The 24733-nt window shown below is 43.7% G+C and overlaps 1 protein-coding gene across 2 annotated transcripts; it reads left to right on the top strand.

Annotated features, from left to right (window-relative positions):
- The first annotated feature begins 157 nt into the window (after positions 1–157).
- Positions 158–23004, top strand: LOC129709631 (NIPA-like protein 3). Of its 2 annotated transcripts, none has more exons than XM_055656103.1 (11): positions 158–232; positions 5715–5783; positions 8901–9072; positions 9353–9412; positions 10769–10914; positions 12607–12703; positions 13714–13849; positions 16963–17051; positions 17538–17601; positions 19134–19222; positions 22091–23004. In XM_055656103.1, the coding sequence occupies exons 1-11, from the start codon at positions 188–190 to the stop codon at positions 22246–22248; spliced, it is 1125 nt and encodes a 374-aa protein (XP_055512078.1). In that variant the 5' UTR covers positions 158–187; the 3' UTR covers positions 22249–23004. The 2 variants fall into 2 exon arrangements, with proteins under 2 accessions (XP_055512078.1, XP_055512077.1); XM_055656102.1 differs by having other exon boundaries at positions 10766–10914.
- The last annotated feature ends 1729 nt before the right edge of the window (positions 23005–24733 follow it).

The raw sequence follows: 24733 nt of genomic DNA, 5'->3' as shown, positions 1-24733 counted from the left end.
ACCTGAATCCTCCAGCCCGCGAGGGGGCAGTGTAACTCCCCGCCCGCTGTACGGGCACCTAGACAGACCTCAAGCGCATCGGCGCCCCATTGGTCAGCGACCCCGTCAATCACCGCGCGTCCCCGCCCGCCGGCCTCTGATTGGCGGAGCCGGGCGGGAGGGAGGGCGGGCTCTGTGAGCGGGGACCATGGAGCGGGAAGGCAAGTGGCCGCCGAGCGACCTCTCCTACAAGGTAGCCCGGGGCAACCCAGCACCCACCTACTGTCCGGTGTGTCCGCCATTCCCCCGCCCCACGGCTGCTTTGGCGCCGAGTGAACCGATCCCCCCGCCGTTCGCTCCCTCGCAGTGTCTTCCTTCCTTCCCCTCATCCTCCTGCTCACTTCCTCCTCTTTCCCTCTCCCACCCTCACTTCTCCTCTCCCTCCATCCCACCTCTCCTCCCCCCTCTTCTCTCCCTCCTCTTAATTAATAAGGGTGTCAGGGGTTATAGGGCGAAGGCAGAAGAATGGGGTTGAGAGGGAAAGATGAATCAGCCGTAATAGAATAGTAGAGTAGACCTGATGGGTCGAATGGCCTATTTCTGCTCCTAGAACTTATAAAATTATGAATACTGTACTTGAATGAAATCAATCCAAACTCGTCCAATATATGGTATGGGTGATAGATAGAGCAGAGGGAAAGATACAGAGTACAGGATATAATTCTCAGCATTGTAGCATAAGGGTTAAAGTCCAATGCCTGCAATGAGAAAGAGGAAAATCAGATGACCCTAGCTTCAGAAGCCTGATAACAGAGGGGAAGAAGCTGTTCCTGAGACTGGTGGTGTGTGCTTTCATGCTTCTGTATCTTCTGTCTACGGGAAAGAAACATTGTTTAAGAAACAGGCAGGTTCAAGAAGGGCTGTAAAGAAAATGCTGGGAACCGTAGGCCGGTTGTAGTTGGAAATATTCTGTAATAAGGGTGTAGGTTATACAGGCATTTGGATAGGCAAGGGCTGATTAGGGATAGTCAGCATGGTTTTGTATGTGAGAGGTCATGTCTCACAAATCTGATTGATTTTTTTTTAAAACGTGACCAAAAAGGTTGATGAGGGGAGAGCTGTAGATGTTGTGTACATGGATTTCAGTAAAGCATTTGACGGTTCCGCATGGTAGCTGCCCTGGAAGGCGTGATCACATGGGAACTAAGCTGAATGGATAGCAAATTGGCTCCATGGAAGGAAGCAAAGGGTAATGGTGGAAGGTTGCTTCTCTGACTGAAGGCCTGTGGCTAGTGGTGTGCCTCAGGGTTCGGTGCTGGGCCCGTTACTGTTTGTCTTCTACATCAACGATTTGGATGAGAACATACAGGGCAAGATTAGCTAGTTTGCTGATGTTACAAAAGTGAGTGGTTTAGCAGATAGTGAAGATGGTTGTGAAAAATTGCAGCAGGATCTGGATCGATTGACCAGGTGGGCTGAGGAATGATTGTTGGAATTTAATACAGAGAAGCGTGAGGAGTTGCAATTTGGGACGTCTAACAAGAGCAGGGCCTTCACAGTAAATAATAGGCCTCTGGGGAGTGTTGTAGAGCAGAGGGATCTAGGAATGCAGGTGCATGGTTCCTTGAAGGTCGAGTCGCAGGTGGTCTTAGGCTGAAGGTGGTCAAAAAGGCTTTTGGCATATTGGCCGTCATCAGTCTGAGTATTGAGTATAGAAGTTGGGAGGTCATGTTGGAATTGTATAAGACGTTGGTGAGACCGCATTTAGAATACTGTGTTCAGTTCTGGACACCATGTTATTTTCAAGATATTGTCAAGCTTGAAAGAGCTCAGAAAAGATTTACGAGCATGTTGCCAGGACTAGAGGGTGTGAGCTTATAGGGAAAGGTTGAGTAGGCTGGGTCTCTATTCCTTGGAGCGCAGGGGGATGATGGGTGATCGTTTAGAGGTGTACAAAATCATGAGAGAAATACGTCAGGTAGATGAACAGAGTCTCTTGCCAAGAGTAGGGGAATTGAGGATCAGAAGACATAGGTTGAAGGTGAAGGGGAAAAGATTTGATAGGAATCCGATGGGTAACTTTTTCACGCAAAAGGTGGTGGGTGTATGGAACAAGCTGAGAGGAGGTAGTTCAGGCTGGGACTATCCCAACATTTAAGAAACAGTTAGACAGGTACGTGGATAGGACAGGTTTGGAGGGAAATGGACCAAACGCAGGCAGGTGGGACCAGTGTAGCTGGGCCATGTTGGCCGGCGTGGGCAAGTTGGGCCGAAGGGCCTATTTCCACACTGTATTACTCTATGACTATGACTTGCAGATTAACTTTTTGGGAATCCTGCAGCCACACTCCTAAGTCCCTTTGCACCTCCGATTTTTGTATTCTCTCCTCATTTAGAAAATAATCTACGCCTTTATTCCTACTACCAAAATGTATGACTTCACACTTTGCTACACTATATTCCATCTGCCATTTCTCTGCCCACTCTCCCAACCTACCCAATTACTTCTGCAGACACTACCTCCCCCTCCACTTATTTTCGTATCATCTGCGAACTTGGCCACAAAGCCTTCAATCCCCTGTTATAAATTTCTTGTGGTCTTGGGCAGATCTGCCCCCAAACCAAGCTGTGATGCATCCCCACAGTATGGTTTCTATGGTGTGCCTTCTTGGATGTCACTTCAATGTGGTTGGTACACGATAGATTGTTGGTAATATTTATGCTGAGAAATTTGAAGCTCTCAATCATTTCCAGTTGAGCACCATTAATGCTGATTGGGGCAGGTACCTCACCATTTGTTCTCTATCAACTATCCTGTCATTGTTCGTGATTAGGCTCATCCACCACAGTGCAGTATTCTGAAAACCTGTAGTTGGAGTTAGATCCGACTTGGTCGCACAATTGTGAGTGTATAAGGAGCATAGTAGGGGACTGCGAGGCCCTTGCGAGGCTCCGGTGTTGAGAGTTATTGTGGAGGAGGTATTAACATCTAAGTTCACTAATGTCTGCACAGGAACAGACCCTTTGGCCACAACATCAGTACTGAACTGTACTGAACATAATGCCAACTAAACTAATGTCCTCTGCCTACACATGAACCATATCCCTCCATTTCCTACATATCAATCTAAAAGCCTTTTAAATGCCACCATTGTAGCTGCCTCGACCACCACCCTTGGCAATGCATTCTAGGCACCCACCAAAAAGCACCATTTATCAGTGGTAAAGAAGGCGTGTGGCACACTTGCATTCTTCATCCAGGCATGGAGTAAAAAGATTGGAAAGTCATGTTGTGAGACATTTATAAGGCCACACTGCCTTTCTGATTACCCAGCTACTGAAAGTATATCATTATACTGGAAAGGGTGCAGGAAAGATTCACAAGGATGAAGGACCTGTTATAAAGAGAGACGTGAGAGAGGAGAGCTTTTTTCCCCCTGAGTTGAAGAGGCTGAGCGGTAGAAGTACATAAAGCCACGAGATGCATAGATAAGATGAATGATTACAGCCTTTTTCCTAGGGTGTAGGAGCCTAAAACTAGAGGGCAAACGTTTGTGCTGAGAGAGGAAGATTTAAAGGGGACCTGAGGGGCAAATTTTTCACACAGTGGTGGGTATATGAAATAGGCTGCCAGAGGATGTGATCGAGGCAGGTACAATTGCAGTGTATAAAGACATTTAAAGAGCTATGTAGATAGAAAAGGTTGAGAGGGATATGGGCCAAACGCAGGCACATAGGTCTAGCTCAGGCTAGTGTCTTGGTCAGTAGAGATGAGTTGGGCCAAAGGGCCTTCTGTTCTGTATAACTCTGAATCTATAAACCGTTATGTAACAGCATAAGATTTCCAGAGTACCTTGTGGTAAGGCAAGTCCACAAATATCTGAAATTCACACCTGTCCAGAGATTTTCCTTGACCCTTCAGAGAGAATAAAACACTTCATCTTGGGGAGGCTATATGAACTACCTACAGTAACTGTCGGGGTTCTGTGCTAAATGACACCCGTGTGGAAATTCCAAAGTTGCTGTTGGTGGAATCGTGATGGTGAATGACAATACAAGAATGCGAGAAAATGGGAGCAGCAGTTTGACACCAGCCCCCTCCAGCCTGCCCCACCGTTCAATATGATCATGGCCCAGGCCCTCCTATGCCAGGTCCATGTAGCTTTCAATTATCCAGTCTTTCAAAAATATATCTACCAAAATAAATACCCCACTGATATAGCCTTTGTTATATTAACTTTATTTCAGAGATTGTAAGAGGAACCTGCACATCTCTGCATTAAATATCCAGCCTTGTCATTATATCGCCTACTACAAGTTTAGTGTATTAGTTTAATTTAATTTATTGTCATGTGTACCGAGGTACAGTGAAAAACGCTTTTGTAGCGTGCGATCCAGTCAGCGGAAAGGCAATACATGATTACAATCGAGCCATTTGCTGTGTACAGATACATGATAAAGGGAATAAAGTTTAGTGCCAGATAAAGCCAGTAAATTCTGATCGAAGATGGCCCGAGGGTCACCAATGTGGTGGATAGTTCAGTGCTGCCCTCCAGTTGATGTAGGATGGGAGGCAAGACTCTCACACTGTTGGAAACATCTCACCATCGAATGTATCATTGCCACTCAGCATCCTATATGTTGCAGCAAGATCACTCGTCCATTTTCTAAACCTCTAACTAAATAGATCCAATTTCTTTAGCTGCTTATGAGAGGATAAGTCTTAAATCCCAGGAATTAACCTAATGAATCTCTTCTGAACTGCCTTCAATGCTAGAATATCCTTTCTTAAATAAGATGACCATAATTGTGCATAGAACTCGCAAGTATGGCCTCACAAACATCCTGTACAACATTTCCTTTCTTCTAAGCTCTATCTCTTTTGCAATTAAAGGCAATGTGACAGTTTCCGCCCTAACCACAATGCTGCACATAAGTACTAACATTTTGTCATTAAGGCACAAAAACAGATCGATCCCTCTGAACTCCTCTCATTGCATCCTCTTTCCTTTTAGGGAATAATCTGCCTTTTAATTCTCCTTACCGAAGTGCATTACCTCACACTTCCCCATTTGCCAAGTTTTTGCCCACTCACTCAACCTATCTATATCCTGTTGCAGAGTCCAAATATATTCCGTCAGACCGCATCTGGATTTTACCATATTGTGATCACTACTTCCTTGGTATTCATTAACCAGATGATCTTAATTAATCATATTTCATTCCTCACGATCAACATTGATAACCTAGTTCCTTAAATAGATTCTGTTACGTACTACTCTAAGGAATAGTCCCTGACACACTCCACAATTTCCTTGTCTATGGTAACCTTGCTTAATGAGCAGATTAAAGTTGCCCATGATCATTTCAGTTCTCTTACATGCCTTTGATATTTCCCCATTCATTCTCTGTCCTATCGAGAGGTGACACTTGGTTGGGGGGGGGGGGGGGGGGGGGGGGGGGGGGGGGGGGGATTAAAACTATTCCCATCCATGTCTTTTGTTCCCTGCTATTCATTATTTCCACCCAGACTGATTCGACCTTATTATCTATTGCATCTTTATCACTGCTCAGCACTGCACTGGTACCTTCCTTGGATGTGAAGGGGAGGAGAATGAATGTTATAAAGGGAACATGAGGGGAATGAATGTTATATTACCTCCTAAGTTCTCAATTTTGTGTTGGGACTGGTTTTCTCTTGTTCCTTACTGTATGAAATTTTGTTTTATTAACAGGAAAATCTTATTGGAACTTTACTCGCCATCTTTGGAAACCTTGTCATCAGCATCTCGCTGAACATGCAGGTGAGCCTATGAGTGGAGGGAGGAAGGGTTCGGCTGTAGTGTGGGACTTTGCGAAGAGCGGCGAGGATCACGCTAAGGTTAAGTTGAAGTTCCAAAGACCAATGCTTATGGTTCCTGCCATGATTGTGTTTACTCAACACTGGTATGAGTTGGTACTTACAATTAGTTGACCAATCGAGGAGCTCACAAAGCACATGCAACCAAACATGTAACACGTTTGGTTGCAAACATGTAACACGTATTTGGCAGAATGTTGAGAATGTCAGCGTGAGCACTTGTGTAACTTTACAACAGATTGCAACACAAATATATAAAACCCATTGATTATATAAAGAATAGAATAATGTCTGATCTGAGAGATAACTGCAATCAATCTCGTGAACCCATTTTGCATTGCCTTGAAGTGACGTTTATTCTTCCTTAAATAAGAAGATTGAAACTTTATGAAACTTGTTCTGCAAAGCCTTGTTCAATGACAGAAAGACATCCCTATTTTGCTATTCCATCTCTTCGGATTAAAAGGAAAAATATTACTGGGCTGTTTAATTACATTGCGTACCTGCAGGTTATTGTTTTGTGTTGTGTAAGGGCAAGCCTCAAAGCTTCCTTAATGCTACTCTTTCCCTATCTAAACAATATTCTGTGTTTCTATTCCTCCTGTCAGAGTGGACAACTTCTATTTCCTCACTTTTTACTTCATCTGCCATAATCCTAGCACTCATACCTGAAATTAGAGAGTTACAGCACAGATCCCTGTCACGGCCACATTGATTGCCTAAATCCTGAGCTTCTGGGATACTGATAATGACCCACCATGATCCAAAATCTTGACACTAATCTGGTACTCTCTGAGACACTGTCACTGACTCTTTGGGACCTCCCATTGCTGTGAGACCCTTATGAACATAAAAACACCAGAAGTAGGGATGGATGGACTGTGCCGCCTACTATGCTATCTAACCAGACCATGACTCTTCCTTAACCTCTGCAGCTTGCCTGTACTGATATTTAAAAAAGATAGACACAAAAAGCTGGAGTAACTCAGCAAGACAGGCAGCATCCCTGGAGAGAAGGAATGGGTGACATTTCGGGTCGAAACCCTTCTTCAGACCGACCCAAAATGTCACCCATTCCTTCTCTCCAGAGATGTTGCCTCTCCCGCTAAGTTACTCCAGCTTTTTGTGTCTACGGTTTAAACCAACATCTGCAGTTCCTTCTTACACACTGATGTTTAAAAAGTCAGCTAAGCCGGCAAAATGTGGAAAGATGATATTTAATACAGAGAAGTGAAAAATAACATAGCTTAATAGAAAGAAAGACAATGATGCAGCGTTTTGGCCCAAAATGCTGCCAATTCCCTTCATTGATGCTGCCTGATGCACTGAGCTCTGCCAGTATCTGGTGTCTCAGTGATGTTTTAAAGGATGTGCAGGAACAATAATACCTAGATGGATAATGCATTTATAGTCAAAAATAGCCATTATGATATTCTGTCACTCCTGCACTATTTCTAGGACCAGGTATTGATCTCTGAGAATTTTCACATGCCAATGATTTGTGAGAATCTGGTACAGTTTAGTTTAGAGATACAGCGTGGAAACAGGCCCTTCCGCCCACCGAGTTTGCGCCGACCAGCAACACTACTATCAAACACACTAGGAACAATTTATAATCTGTACCAAAGCCAATTGACCTACAAACCTATACATCTTTGGAGTGTGGGGGAAACTGACGCAGTGACGCACAGAACATACATACTCCGCATAGACCGCACCTGTAGTCATGATCCATCCCGGGTCTCTGTTGTTGTAAGGCAGTAACTCTACCACTGCGCCACCGTGCCGCCCACTATAAGTGTCTAGATCCAGTATCCCAAGACCCAGAGATGCTGGTACTAATCCCAGAGAACACAGTGATGACTTCCTGCATCTAGCCTGTCCAACCCCTTCAGAATTTTGTACGTTATCCCCATATCAAATGTAGTGGTTATATAAATCCAAAGGCTCTATTGCTTTCTGTTTTGCCACCTAGATGTCATGGTCATTTCATTCTTATTTCTCACCGATTTGGTCCCAGTTGTAATGCAGGGTCTTAACCTGAACACTTGACCATCCCTCTGTCTCCACAGATGCTGCGTAACATACTGAGTTCCATCAACAGTTTGTATTTAAGTCCCAAGTATTCCTGGATATTATTTTCCGTAAGCAGCTGCTTCGAGTGGTCAGATGTGGATCACAGGCACCATCTCATGGGGAATATAGCATGAAAGGATTTTCATATGGGGACCTCAACTCGCCCTTTGTTAGGCCCTGGAGGAGTCAGCATAGATTAGGCCGTAATGTTATGATCATGCCACTCTGCACGAGGGCTTTGGGGAGGTGGTTATCTGGACAGCGGTGAGAAATTCTTTCAGGTAATATTGTGCCTGGTTTAAACATCGAGAGGATCCTAATTTGTCCACAGGACTTTTCATCCACATTAGAGACCAGTTTTGGGACTGGCTAAGATGGATTGCATCACGAGGCATCAGCGATGTTGGCCAAGGGACCATACTTGATTTGCAGGCATATGTTCCCCCCATCTTGGCCAACGCAATAATACGTCCATTACCCCATCTCATTTTCTCAGTCTGCCTGGTCTTTAATGGTGGGAACCTTGATATCCACCTCCAATTTGCACCTTCCTTCAGAAATTCCACTTCATTCTTCTTTTCGCACTTCAGACAAACCCATATGCTTCTTTGGGATGATGTTATGTGACTTTCACTCTGCTGAAATCCATGTGTTGGGTGTGCATATGGTGCTGGTACCCTTGAGTAGTAAAGCTGTGGCCTTTCCTTCTCTGCCTTTGTTATATTTAGCAGACAATAGTCCGTATTCAATGATCGTCATCTTAATTCATCTTTACGTTGGTCTGTTCAGCATTAATGTGATGGGTGTTAAAAATAACTGTCTGACAGTTGTCTGTGCTTGGATTTAGTGCAATGAGATGGGTTGTGGGGTCTCTGCCGCGACTATTAGAGTTTTTATGGAGCACATGCTGCGCTACCAGCATGTACTGTAATATATCCATCTATCTTTGTATTGTGCAATGATATTTATTCATCTACCATTACAGAAGTACAGCCATGTGAAGCTGGCAGGCACCAAAGATCCCCGATCGTATTTTCGGACAAAAACATGGTGGTTGGGACTGACGCTCATGTTAATAGGCGAGTTAGGAGTTTTCACTGCCTATGCCTACGCTCCACTGTCGCTGATCACACCCCTCAGCGCCGTCTCCATTGTCGGTATGAAATTTTCCCTTCGATTCTGTGTGGGGTATACTGGGTCGATGGTGTTGGGAGAAAAACAGTAAGGGATTCCTGCCAGTTGTTTGAAAGAGGCAGGAGGAAGAGCCCCATCTCAGTAAGGGGAATGGGAGGCTCCTCCAGACGGAGTGAGGTGCTGGGGAACAGAGGGACCTGTGTAAGCAGAGGGGAGGGTTCAGAAGGCATACCTACCGCTACATGGGTAAGTTAATAGAAGCTGACCATTATACTTCTAAATGTGTTCATTTTATCTTGTCAGCCAGCTCAATTATAGGGATCATATTCCTACGGGACAAGTGGAAACCGAAGGAATTTCTACGTAAGTGTTTGTTACATGAAATTATCTTTTGTAGATTGAAACCAGAGCTGTTGTTTGATGATTTTCCACAATGTGGGTGACATTTAGGATAGATGAAGTTCACCACAGATTAAATGTGGCTGATGCATTTTCAGAGGAACTATGCTATAACACCTATTAAATAGTACAGTTTTAAAGGGAGCTCAGTGCAGAGAAACTTTCGACATCTAACCATGAACCATTGAAGGTGGTAAGGCAGGTATACAGAACAGTTAATGATAAAAGAAGGATGGACAAACTGGGAAATGTGATGTAAGGCTTATGTGATGTAACGCAATGATTACATAACCCAGTTATGCCATCACGCTTTAGGAAGCACATGACGAGATAAAGATAGAAAGATAGACAGCACGGAAACAGACCCTTCGGCCTAACTTGTCTTTGCAAACCAAGATGCCCCATTTAAGACAGTCCCATTTACCTGAATTTGACCCATCTCTCTCTAAACCTTTCCTATCTATGTACATGTCCAAGTGTCTGTTAAAAGTTGCTATTGTACCTGCCCTTACTGCTTTTGCTGGGCAGCTCATTCCATATATCTACCATGCTCTGTGTGGAAAAGTTGCCCTTTCAGGTCCTATTGAAACCTTCCCCTCATACCTTGAACCTCTGCCCTCTAGTTCCTGATTCCTCTGCCATTGGAAAAAGACACTGTGCTTCCATCCTATCTATTCCTCTCATGATTTTATCCAGAGATACAAATTTTACAAATAGTATAGGATAGAATATGGTTGAAAGTATGATTTGCATCCTCTTGAGCCACAGGCGTTGGAGAGACATTTTCTTGCTTTTAGGGCTAAACTGCAGGTGGCTGTGGAACTGGTCAGTTTGGAGACGGAACAGTTTATCTAAACAAGCTAACCATCCTGTTCTCTGTATCGGAGCAAAAGTCTGCAGATGCCTGGAATCCACAACAAGGAATGCTGAAAGAGGGGAACAAACCAGGTAGCCTCGGGGTAGAAGGGGTGGGGGAGAAGAGAAGAGTTAACGTCTCTAGCTGTGCCACTGTCAAAAGCCTGTCAACGATAGTAGGGTCTCGACCAGAAACGTAACCCATTCCTTCTCTTCGGACATGCTGCCTGTCCCGCTGAATTACTCCAGCTTTGTGTGTCTATAGGAAAAGGAAAACCATGGTTGAAGAAGGAAGCCATGTTAAGGCACCTGTGTGTAAAGTATTTTCTTCATCAGAGCAGATAAAACAAGGACAGAGAAACTGGGAGAAGGGAACCAACTCCTTACAGAAGCAGTGTGGGTTGAAGTGCACACCTGTAAATCTCTGTGTAGGTCACTCATTTGTTTTTTCTGTTTGTTCAGCAGGAAACTACGCATTATCGTTCCTTGGATGTGGGTTCACAGTGGTTGGAATCTATCTCCTGGTCACATTTGGACCAAATGCTCACGAGAAGCTTTCGGGAAGGAATCTTATTTCACACTTAATGGGCTGGCCCTTTCTACTGTATCTGGTAAGGACCAGGCTTGTCAGAGGTGAGAGCAAGCTGCAGGTGAGAAAGAGAGGGAGGGAGGCAAGGAGGAGTGGAAAGGAGAGATTTGGGGAAGGAAGAGAGATGTAGGAAGAGGGAGCCTATAAAAAGGAGATGATTAAGATGCAGAATGAGTACATTTTTACAACGAAGAAAATGATGGGCACCAGAGCCAGAACTCTACAAGTAATAAAAGGCACTGGGAGGAGGATGAAGCAGGAAAATGTGAGTGTATAACAGATGTTATATTATTCGCTAGTGAGAATTAGACTGAATATAAGAAGTTTGGAAAGGTACTGAATGAAATGTGTGAAAAGGAGAATGAGAACATAAAAGGGAATTTAGGAATTTTCTATAATCATTTAAATAGTACACCAAACAGCCACATCAGTTGTAAACAAGTGTTAAGAGAAGCTTGGAGATGAATAGAGATCAAAAACTGAACAGAGAAACTGTACATGTACGCAAAGGCTAGTAGGACATAGTGAAAATGGTTAAAAAAGGACATAAAAACATAGAATTCTATGGAATCTTATTAAGCGTTATTATGAACTGGCTTGCTCACAATTCTCACTGCATTTTAGGAAAGAAATGGGGTTTAGGTTTATTATTATCACTTATACTGAGGTACAGTGGAAAGCTTACTTTCAGATGCTACCCAAACAGATCAGATGTTCCATATATAAATACAATCAAGTCAAACTTAAGTACAATAGAGAGAGAGCAAAGTCCAATGTCCACAGTGCGGTAGAGGTGAATCGGGCCGTACCCAAGCCAATTGAAGATGACAGAGGGGAAGAAGCTATTCCTGAATTTGGTGATTTTAAAAGGTGGTAAAATAAATGAAGATGAGGAACTTCAGTTAAGTGGATAGAGCGAAATAATTGATGTTCTTAAAGATTTTATAGGAAGTTAGCACAATTTTCTAGAAGGTGAGAGACGAGTGAGATCACATTAAGGGGGAATGAGAGTATCTATGTAGATTGGCATGGGCAAGGTGTCAAAAGGTTTTGTTTCTTATAAGCAGATAGCACCAAAAACTGTTAAATGTAGACCATGGCAATCTTTAATTGATTCGTCACACGGGAGTGGCAATCTACAATGAGCACAAACGTGGCTCAGTGCTTCTCGGGCTCCCACTCACAGAACAAAGAAGAGTTAGCACAATTATGCATTTTTCTTATCCGTAAAACACTCCTACCAGTCTGAATATGGCATGACTGAAAGATTCTGCAGCCTTTTAGAAGATAGGAAGGCTAGGTCCAAATCAACCTCATCCAATAACAAGTTATTACTTATCTCTGGAGCGTCAGCTATTTTTTTCAATCTTTATGGCCTTGAAAAGAAGCAAATGCAGGGTGCCATCTTAATGTCTTTATTGAAAAGACAACCTGTCCTCCATATTGTGTTCCATATAATTTACAATGTCATTCAGACTTGGTACCGAGCCATTATTTTGTTCTGCCAGACCATGCTTTTATAGAAGAATTACTCAATTTTAGATTTGACTATTAGATTTGACTATTAGCTTTCAAAGGGTGTAGGATGGAGACATAGAGTGCATGAGAGCGTGGACCTGTATTACTGGTGTCACTGGAGTAGAAGGTGTTTTGTCAAATTTGTTGTTGAATTGTCAAAATGAGTGATTCTGATTGGCTTTCTAATGCTTTGCAGCTGGTGATGATTATCCTCTTCTGCCTTCTCCTGTATTTCTACAAAATACGAAAGATGACCTATCTTGGTGTAATTCTGCTGCTGGAAGCCTTGTTGGGTGAGTGATGACATCATCCACTGCAACTCAGTGTAAATAAGGGAGTTCTGGCCTCCCACCATTACAGGTGTGCACAGTAAAGCAGTGGTTGTAATTGGTGGTTTAAATAGATTATTCCACAGCCTCTTCACTATGATTGTTCCTTAGACCCTCGGTGTTTGTGTTGTGTGAGCATTTCTTGTCCCCTCAGTATCCATCCGAGAGTCAGCCTGATGATCACCTTGCCCCTCAGTATACCAGCATCCTTAGCTGATGTTCCCTCTGCCCCTCAGTATCTATCCCAGCATCCTTAGCTTGATGGTCAGCCTGCCGCTCAGTATCCCCATGGCCGTAGCTGTACATTGTGAGTGTAGCTGAGTGTACAGATTGACAGGCTGTAATGATTGGGACGTTTTGGCATCAATACTGGGGTCACAGCTGTCTACAATATGTATTAATGATTTGCAAGATGAAAGTACATAAACCTTAACTAAATCAGCAGATGATATAAAAGCAGGCGGGATGGCAAGCTGTAAGGTGCGTGTGAATGGATTAAACACCTAAATGTTATGCACTGCAGTCAGGGTGCACACCTGTGGTGCCTAAGAGTACGTTTAATGGCACAGGAGACAAGGATGGAATCAAATGATTCCTTGATGGTTTTAAACTACCTGAACTTTTTTGTGAATGCACCATCTAGGTGGGTGAGTATTCATCACATTGGTGACTTGAGTTCTGTAGATAGACTCACTGGGTCAGACAGCATCCCTGGGTGATGTTTCAAGTCGGAACCCTTCTTCAGACTGTAAATAGTTCTATATTTTGTGGAAACTGCTGTGTATCAAGGTAAAGCCATTTAGCACATTTGTCCGGCCTTTGACATATTTAATTAGCCCAGGTAGTGTTCGGACTGTATAGTGCTAAAGGCGTTAATATTCTTGCTATTTAGCTGTGGATTCACTTTTAATTCAGTGGGACTAATTGTGTATCTGTACATAATTAATACAATTAATAGTTATTTGTCCCTTTAGGCTCCGTTACAATTGTGGCAGCCAAGGGTGTGTCGGGAATGATCGTTCTGTCCATCCAGGGAAATCTACAGCTGGCCTATCCTATATTCTATGTTTTGTTTGTAGTTATGGTTTCTACTGCAGTGTTTCAAGCAATGTGAGTAAATATTCTCTAAATTCCAACATGCATTTCTTCCACTTCCTGACGAGATTGATTGCTCACTAGAGTTGGAGTCTCCATGTGCTGAATATCACACCCAACTAATTGACTGGACTTCTGGCTGAGACTTGCTCAGCCACAACATTTCAAACATATTTTGCAAAGAAACAGGCTCTTCGGCCCACCGGGTCCGTGCCGACCAGCGATCCCCGTCTATTAACACTATCCTACACACACTAGGGACAATTTTTACGTTTACCAAGCCAATGTACCGACAAACCTGTACGTCTTTGGAGTGTGCAAGGAAAGCAAAGATCTCGGAGAAAACCCACGGAGGTCACAGGGAGAACATACAGACTCCATACAGACAGCACCCATAGTCGGGGTCGAACCCGGATCTCCAGCGCTGTAAGGCAGCAACTCTACCACTGCGCCACTGTGCTGCCCATATTGATGCTGTCATGTAAATAACTCAATGTCCTCCTCTCCTCTTACCTAAAATCCTCCGTCTCATTTTTCACTTCTAGCCTTTGTCACTTACTCCCGCACCCCCCCCCCCCTCCTCACCTGTACCTATGTTTCACTTAAAATAGGCACAAAAAGCTGGAATAACTCAGCGGGTCAAGCAGCATCTCTAGGGGAAAGGAATATGTGAAGTTTCGGATCGAGACCCTACTTCACCATCACTGAGTTACTCCAGCTTTTTGTGTCTATCTTCAGTTTAAACCAGCATCTGCAGTTCCTTCATTCCCATGCATCACTTGTGAGGCTTTGTCCCGCCCCAATCTCACTTTATTCAGCTATCTGTTTGCGAATCAATTCCACTCTCTCAGTAAGTTGCTGTAGATGTAACCAGGACATACTGTACAATGCTGACAGCCACACAGAATCCAAGGCAGAAAGAGACTCCAAAAAATCTATAATTCATTGATTCATAAACCTCATATATCTTACTCATAGCTCCCTAGTTAAAATGATAGATACAGAGAATAGATACATAGATCATGCAATAAAACTTCACCCTTTTTCACCTGTGAAATTAAAAAAAAAGATTTGGTCATGGGAGAGAGATGTCACTGACAATACCAGTATTTATTATTAATCCTTAATGACCCCTGAACCAAGAAGGCAGCTGAGAGGTAACCACAAATATTTATCCAAGTCTCTCAAGAACTTTCCCAGCGATCTCTGTTCAGACATTTCAAATTCATACATTTAAATTCTGATCTTCAGAGTCAATTGTTTGACCACCATTAGGCAGAGGCTGGAATTATTTGAAGCTGAGTTTCTCTACAGAATGTTTACGCTTCTTGTCGATGTTACTGGATTTTTAGACATTAAAGGATTTAGTGTAAGAGGATCTAGGAAACTTAAATGGGGGCAAAGGATCAGCCATAATCTAAATGAATGTCAGAGCTGTTGAATGACTCATGAACTATTCTTGCTTCTTTTTTAATGTTCTTATTTAGCACTTCATTGATAAATGGAAAATTTGAATTGACAAAATCTTTATTGTTCCAATAACAATTGTCTTCTCCTTCCCTGATCACTCCTGAGAACGAATCCACTCACCACCAGAATTATTATTGTGCATCTCTTACACAAACCATTAATGAGAAAAGTGAGCACTCTGGAAGAACGATCATCTAGGTTTAGTTTTACCTCTTTACCAATGTCCCTCCAGTTGGCACAATATAATTGCATTTGCTTTCTTCAACAAATTTATACTGCAATTCAATATAACGGGTGGCATGGTGGTGCAACGGTAGAGTTGCTGCCTCACAGCGCCAGGCACCTGGGTTCGAACCTGAGTACGGGTACTGTCTGTACGGGGTTTGTATGTTCTTGTATGTGTGGGGATCGCTGGTGACGTGGACTCGGTGGGCCAAAGGGCCTGTTTCTGCATTGTATCTCTAAACTAAACAGTTCCATTAATAACATACGTCAGTCTGAAGAAGGGTTTCGGCCCAAAACGTCACCTATTTCCTTCGCTCCATTGATGCTGCTGCACCCGCTGAGTTTCTCCAGCATTTCTGTGTACCATTAATAACATAGTTGGGTTGGGCAGTGGGTAAGTGCCTTAATCATCTATGATTATTTCAGCCTCCATCACCATTTGCCTTGCTCCCTGGAAGTTTGTGGTATTTCTATATTCACTTAATGTCTCCCTCTATATCCCTTCACACTTTGGTCATTGCATCAGCCACCGCTCTGGAATTTGCGTCGCACACTGTATCATCTGTAGAATCGATGGTCAGACATGTCAGCTCATTAGACTTGAACTTGCAGGCTGCCCTTCCAATTAATGGGCCACAGAGATAGAAGCATAAAAATCAGAACAGCAGTCAAGTCATTTAGTCCCTTGCTCTGCCATTTTATATGATCGTGGCTGATCATCCAAATGCAAAACTCTGTTTCTGTATGTTTTTCTATATCCCTGATGTTACACCTAAAGTGTTTAATGATTGGGCTGGAAACCGCTCGTTGTGGTTGATAATTCAACAGGTTTATCACTCTAGGTTGAAAATTTCTCCTCATCTCTGTTCCCTGGTTCTGCACTTCCCCACCATTGAGAACATCTTTCCATTTCCCTCTGCCTGCTGTCTTAGACAACTTTTAACCTGGTGCTGCCATGGATCCTGCTGGCTTTTCCTTTCTCCACCAGTCTGCTGTACGAGTCTTTCACAAATGCTTTGCTGAAATCCAGGAACAACACCTGCAATACTTTGGCATTGCAGCAACACAACCCTTTCAGACTCTGGCACACTGGGTCAACCTTGGTCAATGTAAAGACTGGGACTGTGACACAATGACCTTTTACACTGTGGGGCAGTGAGACATTGTCCTGCCACTGTCCCTTCATTCAATGACATTGACACTGTACTTTGCTACTCGGGATACTAAGCCAAACGCGGCTCTTTCAGTCACTGGGACAGTTCTTTCGCATGGACAGTGCCAGAGTCTGCCGTTTTACAGTTTGGAACAGATTATTACTTGGTCTGCAGCATGGTGTGGGAGGCACTGGGGTTTTAGAGTGAGCACACAATGTTCTTGGCGAGGGCGCTGTGTTCCTGGGCTTGAGACTGAAGCTGTTCCTTGTTATACTGAAGGTTTCTGCGTGAGGTTTCCGAGCTGTATGATCCATCCCAGATTGCGAGCGTCAGCTATATATTTTCCACAATCATCGCTGTCATTGCTGGTGAGTATCCATCCATTCAGTGAGTATCTTGTGTGGCAAATTAACAGCGTCCAGGAGAGTTTATGTGGCTATAATAGATAAAGGTGCCAAAATGGGTTCACAGCTTGAGGATAATTGGAAGCCTGCAAATGGGGTGGGAGTTATAGCAAGTAGTAGGTAACCTGTAGGCGTGTAACAGCCCCCTTGGGTTAGTGTGGCGTCTCCGTTAGTTCATAAGTCGTAGGAGTGGAATTAGGCCAATCGGCCCATCAAGTCATCTCCGGCATTCAATTATGGTTGATCTATCTTTCCCTGTTGACCCCATTCTCCTGCCTTCTCCCCGTACCCGCTGCCTCCGAGTGCATTTCCGGTCCTTGGGGATAAAAAGGAGCTTGTGAATGGTGTTACAGCCTCCAGGGAGAGGGGATTCCGATTAGTGAAGGTCGGAGGGGTGATGGTGAAGCCAACTAAGCCGACCCATCCTGACAAACTTGTTTTGCTTTCCAGGAGCCACCTTTTATTTAGAGTTCAATGGCGCTGATGCTCTCCACATCTGCATGTTCGTCTTCGGGTAGGTCGATGCTGGAAATACACTCTCTGTGCTGCAGTTGAATTAACCTGTGATTTGGCCACAGCACCACAAACTCTTGTGGATTCCTAATTCTAACTTCGGACGAATAGTAATCTTTTCTTTGCATGTTTATTTTTGGCCACTTTTTCCCTTCTCCCTGCTACATTTAGCTTTTTTTAAATTTAGAGATACAGCGCGGTGACAGGCCCTTCGGCCCACCGAGTCTGCAGCAAGCAGCGATCCCCGCACACTAACACTATCCTACACACACATGGGACAATTTATATTTATATCAAGCCAATTAACCTACAAACCTGTACGTCTTTTGATTGTGGGAGGAAACCGAAGATCTCGGAAAAAGCCCACGCAGATCGTACAGACCCGTAGTCGGGATCCAACCTGTATCTGTGGCACTGTAAGGCAGTAGCTCTACCACTGTGCCATCGTATCGCCCTTCAAAATACATGATCGTCTGGAAAATTGTTTGATTGAAAGATAGTTGGGGACAGTGCATGAGTTAGAAAACCATAGAACAGTACAGTACAGGAACAGGCCATTTGGCACATGATGTCTTTACCAACAACGATGCTAAGTTAAAATGCACTTCTGCCTGCATGTATCCATATCCTTCCACCCTGCCTGCTCCTGTAACCATGGCTCATTTGCATCCCAGGCCGTTCAAGGCAATCTTGAAATGTGTAACCACACGGAATTTGGTTAATAAAATGACTGAGCTGCAGAAAGACAAGTTGTCACTTGAGATAGCAGCAATAACCAAGCCTGACTCAATGAAGGGGAGGATTAAAAACATGTTTCCAGGCTCACGTTATTGAGGAAAGGTAGTGATGAAAATAAGGGAATGGTAGTGTTGAACATTAAAACCAGTGCCAGAGAAATGAGAATCTGGAGACAGAATCATTTTTATTAACAAATGAGTTACATAGAAACATAGAAATTAGGTGCAGGAGTAGGCCATTCGGCCCTTCGAGCCTGCACCGCCATTCAATATGATCATGGCGGAGTTAACTATGAATCAATTTTACTGTCAATAAAATAATTTCAATATTTTTTAATGATCCTACTGAAAATGCTGTATGTTTATATAATCCCTAATGATGTAATTTAAAGTTCTCATTTGGGTTCCTTCTGCTCTTCTTCTGCTCGTGCCTAATTTCCTTCACTACATGGCCTGTTATTAAACAGATTAGTTACGCACATGAACTTACAGACTGAGAATAGTTTATTATGGATGAGGCCTGAGCTGCCACGGGTAGGCTGGTCCAGATCCCATCGCCCCTTGCAGGCACCAACTGCAACTGGTGGTAACTGAGCCAGCTGCAACTTAACCAGATCAGACATGGTGTCTAACTCATTGCCTGTAGGAAGAGTGGCTAGGAAATCATTGGAGGTTTCAAAAAGGGAAAACTAAGTCACAGTATTACGGGGAAAGATCAAGGAAAATGAACCATAAAGTTGCTGTTCAAGACGTTGGCAAGTGTGATTGTTTGATTCTGATTGTTTTATTTCCTTAGCTCCTGTATCGCCTTTCTAGGAGTATTACTGATCACACAAAGCAAGAAGAGGACCTTTGACCCGTACATCACCATGGATGTGTTTCCAGGTCAGTAACGGTGTGCATTACTGGTGGAGCCAGGGATCTACGAGGAACAAGGAGATGGAGTAATGGGGGAGTGTGAAAGTGCAAAGGTGGAAGCCTAGGGAGCAGGAAAAGCAAGGTCAAAGGTGAGATGGAGTGAAGGGAAGGCGGAGTGTGAAGAATGGAGATGGAAGGGGTGAGGTCTGAAGGGGGAGTGCTGAGGTGTGAAGGGGGTGATGGGAGAGTGAAGGGACAAGGGACTGAAGGAGGAGAACGAAGGAGAGGATGAAGGATTGGGGAGGCAAGAGTGAAGGGAAAGTGAAGGAGTGAGGAAGCAAGGAAGTAAAGAAGGAGGGTGAAGGAAAGGAGGGGAGGGTGAAGGAGCATGAAGGAAAGAAGGGAATAGCAAGAGCAAAGCAGGTTGGCAAGGGAGTGAAGGTGGAAGTACAGGGAGCAGAGGGGAAAAAACATGGAACAAAGAGTAAAGGGGAGAGCTGAGGTTTGAAGGAAGTGATAAAGGTTTTAGGGTTTGAGAAAGCAAGGATGGAGGACAAGGGAATGCAGCATGTGGGTGTGGAGGTGGAGGAAGTCAGGAGTAAATGGGAAGGGTTGTGTTCAGAGGAGACGAGTGATCGGTGGAGTGCGAGGAAGCACAAGTGGAGCAGGGGATAGAGGGTGCACATCCCTGCGGTGGAGACGAGCGGGAATACAAAGGGCAGGAGGGAGTGGTACGGCAGCAAAATGGACGCTGGGGAGGAAGGTAAGAGCACATGGGAGCGGGCAAACCAGCAATGAGGGCAAGTGTGGAGGGTAGAGACAGCAAAGCCATGTAGCGGACAGGAGCGGGAGGTGATGAAGGGAGAGAGGAGGGAGTGCAGAGAGAGTGAGGAGAATCATATATATGAACATAAGAATCAGGACTAGGAATAGGCACATGGGCTTTGAGCCATGGCTCAAACCTTTATTAAGATCATACATGAAGTGATTACAAATTAAATTTCCCATTCCTGTCTGCCTGTGGTCAGTCTTTTTCCCCAGGAAAGGGGAATCCAAAATGACAGTCACAAAAAAAGCACTGAGCAACGCCTGATACAATTGGAGCATTGAATTCCCCTCACATGAAATGACATTATTCTCCTACCTTTCTCAGTTACTAACCGGCATACTAGACCTTTGCCAATCATGAACCAGATCCCGCTGCAATCATTATTCAGATTCTATCTTTTTCCAATGTTTTATTTTCCCCACATTAACCTCTGCGACACCTTAAAATCTCTTTTACAAATTCAAATTAAGAATGAAGAGTGTTTAATTGTCATTTGTACCGACAACTGAACAACATATTTCTAACTTGCAGCAGGAAAAGAGGCCTGTCAGCACAATGCACGCAGATAAAATCAATAAATTAATAACACTGCTGTAATTTCTGCATGGTGAAACCAAACTGTATAAAAATGGCCTTTATGAAAATCTGACAATGTGCACTCTAACCACATGTGATTTTTTTCTATTACAAATCTCAAATTGTGGAGTACAGAGGCAAATAAATAAATTATGGGTCTTTGTCCCAAACATTATGGAGGGCACTGTATCTGAGAGTTCCTAAGTGCCCGGTCATTTCACTGACATTACCACGTGTGTTTATTTTAAGCTGGTTTTGCTTGGCACCTGATCCTTAGTACAGAAACCTCCCACTCTGTCCAACCACTGTGCGTCAGAGTTTACTCCTGTGGTAAGTCTCTTCTCACCCACACAGTCATTGGATCCACCAATTCTGTACCAGCTCTTCATGGAGTAATCCAGTCAGTCTCGTGTTTTTACTTCACCACTTCTCCCAGTCCCTTATAAAAGCCCCGATTGACTGCGTTACCACAGGCACTGCGTCCAGAACTACCCTCTGAGAAAATAAACGCACTTCTCACAAACCTCCTTACACCTCCTCCTGGTCTGCCATTTTAAATGTGACCTTCCTGGACGTCAGACACTAATAATATTCTTTCTCTCAGGTGTATTTCATTTCCCATTAAATATCACCCATCTCAACTATCCCTTGCCCTTTCAATGGCATAGATCCTGGCCTCATGGGGTTGTCTCTGTAGAGTTTGCACGTTCTCCCTCTGTGTGGGTTTCCTCCCACATTCCTAAGACATTTGGGTTTGTAGGTTAATTAGCCTCTGAAAATTGCCCCAGTGGATGAGGAAGTGGGTTAACATACAGCTAGTGTGAATGAGTGATCTACATTTGGTATGGACTCAATAGGACAAAGGGCCTGTTTCCATGCTGTATCTCCAAACTAAACATAATGTTTCTTGAGGTATTCCTCAATCTTCTCATCTCCAAAGAAGACATTCAGTCTCTCCCGATAATTAGGGCTTGTTTTTAGTTTTGGTTCAGTTCAGGGAAACGTTTCATTTTTTGATAGGTGTTTGGCAAAATCAGTGTTACTAATGAACAGTTACATAGTGCAGTTACTAAAAATTATTTAACTGGTAATACTCTATAAAGCCCACGGAAGCTGAAATTGGTAATAGTAATTACAGAATTAAAACAGACGGATTTCGAGAGAACAAACCAGTTGTTCCATTTTTCCTGTGTTGAGTGAGTACCTTGACAGTTCCCTTATAAAAGTCCTACTTAACTCTTAGTGTACTGGGATGGCTAAATGGTCGATGTGAGCACTTTGAAAGTCATGTGCAGTATTTTTAAACTTACAAATAAAACGTTAAATCTTTCTGACTGACAGACAGAGAGACCAGCTGGTGGAAAAAGATTTACCTCTGGCAGTTCATGGATGATTTTGCAAGAAAAACTCAGACCATCCTGATAGTATTCTGTACAGCCCTCCCTCAGATCTCCCCCACTGCTGACATTCACGAGTTGTTTCTTTTCCAGGGTTGGGGAGCATGTTTGTTAAGAGCCCAGTGCAGCCTGATCTGAGTGGCTCCTTCTCCTACGGCACCCTGGACCACAATGCCCACCCAGATGTGCTGCTAGACCCTCAGCAAGAGCCCAATTCTTCTCGCCCCGTGATGACATCCAAACAAGACTGAGCTGTGAACCCCACAGGGCAGGTGAACACAGCCCACCCACGCCAGTACTGAGCTCTGCGGGAGCTGCTCTCAACGGCCGTCCTCCAGCTCGCCATCACGCGACTGAGGCAACAGTGTGAATGGCTAAGAGAACCATCACTTTCCCACAAGCTCCTGCTCATTGCTCCCCACTTACTGCTGCGAGACCAGATGGAGCAATCAACCATTGCACAGAATAATGAAGCCGCCTTAGATGGGGAGACCCCTGCCCCATCCCTTGTTGCACTTGGATACCTCATCTACAGCCAGGCTCCTTGCGTTGAGTAGTAGTCATAGACTCCCCGCTACACTCACTTATTTAATGACACTTTGTATTTGCTGTACAGTAAAACTCCAATAATCTTGCACACTTACAACTGTGGTATCACTATTTTAGATAGTGCACTATTATAATAAATTTCCCAGTGTACCAGTTCAGTCAGAAGGAAACACAGTAACAGGGTGCTGCCTGGTTGAAAGAGAGCAGGGGGATCATGGACCCGGCAGTTCAGAAGGTGGCAACGCTCGGGGTTCCAGCCATTGGAAGGGGCCGTGGATTATCAGAAGGGAGTGGGCTCCAGGGACGCCTGGTGCGTCGGAGGGAGCTCGGGAACAGGGATCCCGGCGATCGAAGGGGTGGGCCAGATATTAGTTGGTGAGCTGGATGCTGGATTAGCAGATTATCAGAGTTTTACTTTTTGTTGAGTTCCACCGTTTAAAATGTCTGTTTTATCTCTATTTAAAGAAATTCCTGTTTGTTATTTTCTGCTGGACAGTTAAATGTCTCCTCCATACTGTTAAAGAAAGGAGACAAAATAAATGGTCAATAAAGAAATGGTCAATAATTTGTGTTGCCTTTTGTGGTCTTATTGCCAATCAAGTACTTTTGAAATGCAAACATGATCTAACCTTGGATTATAGGAACCTTGGAAATATTCGATGCTGCCTCTTACACCAATGGTGGTGGGGTTGAATGTTTAGGGTGACAATGCGGTGCAATGCCAATAAGGTGGGCTTTTTTATCCCAATGCTGATGAGCTTCTTGGATTGTTGGAGCTGCATTCACAGGCAGCAGATGAATGTTCTACCACTCTTTATTTACGACTGGTGGAAAGGCTTTGGATATTAAAACTTGTATCAGAATCTGAAAAGAGAGAGAGTAAACAAACAGTTCAAGTCCAAGACCCTCCATCAGTTGAGGGAAAGAGAGAGAAGTATGTTAAGTGCATTGAAGGTGGGGAGGGGAAGGGGGAAGAAAACGTCTGTGACAGGGTGAAGCTATGGTTGAATAGGAGATGTTGCAGAGGACCTCCAGTAAATGCAGGGAGTTGAGGGTGATAATGCACAGTACACAGTATGTACAGGGTTGAGGAACATGGTTCTCTTTCCACAGATGTTGCCTGACCTGCCACAAATTCAAAGCATTTTCTGTTTATTTCAGATTTTTGCTATCAGATATTTGATTTTCTGTAACAGCATTTATGAGGCTGCGTCTGTTAGCTTTTGCTCACCAGTGGAGATCTCAGCAACAGTAAGACTGGTGGGGAGGTGGCTGGCCTCTCGTGTTCAGGTGGCAATTGCCTTTCTGAATTGGTGGCTGCCACATCAGCTCATTGTGCCGGTACTGCTGCATGAATGGATGCTTCATTTTCTGAGGATGATTATTCATACAATTGGTGTAAAACAACGAGGCAAAAACTATCCAGAAGTTTCATGCAGTAGCACAGAATGAAATATTCACAGAGAGACTTTGTAGGGAATCGTGGAGTCAAGGGTGCAAGAACCATTGCTTTGAATAAACCAGATGAGATTTGCCACGAGGCAGAATGCAGTTAACATACTCAAGTTAACGCCATCGTTGATTTAGCAGAACAGGATGTGAGTGCATTGGGTCAATTTAAAGAAATGTCCTGGGGTCATAGCAAAACAAGCTCAGGCTAATAAAACTCAACGTGAATTGTAGGAGGAACTATGAGATCTACAGGAGAGAATTATATCACACTTTTGCTATAAAAAAAAAGCAACATGTGGAAAGAGACTCATTTTATAAAAACATGCCATGGTGAAGAATCATCTGGACGTACTGTAAACCAAAAGCCATGGACAGTAGAGTCAGTGTTCAGGACCGGCATGTTCCAGCAAGGAGGAGAGAAAAGGATGGCAATGTAAGAGAACCTAGGATGATCAAAGAGTTTGTCAAAAAAGAAAGTGTATGTAAGGTTTAGAAAGATGAAATCAGAAATCATTGAGGAATATAAAGAAAGCAGGAAATAAGACGCCGGGAATTAGAAGACTCAGAAGGGCAATGAAATGTTATTGGTAAATCGGACGTGAAAATCCCAAGTCTTTTAAATGTACATTAACATCAAAGGACCATGACCAGTGGGAAGGCTGGACCGCTCAAGAATAAAAGATAGAATTTATGGTTGGAGTCAGAATTGTAAGTGAGTTGATTAGCAGACGACTC

Source organism: Leucoraja erinacea, chromosome 26 (assembly GCF_028641065.1).
Source record: "Leucoraja erinacea ecotype New England chromosome 26, Leri_hhj_1, whole genome shotgun sequence".
Lineage (NCBI taxonomy): Eukaryota > Metazoa > Chordata > Chondrichthyes > Rajiformes > Rajidae > Leucoraja > Leucoraja erinaceus.
Note: the sequence above shows the minus strand (reverse complement) of the source record. Positions and strands in the feature narration are given on the sequence as shown.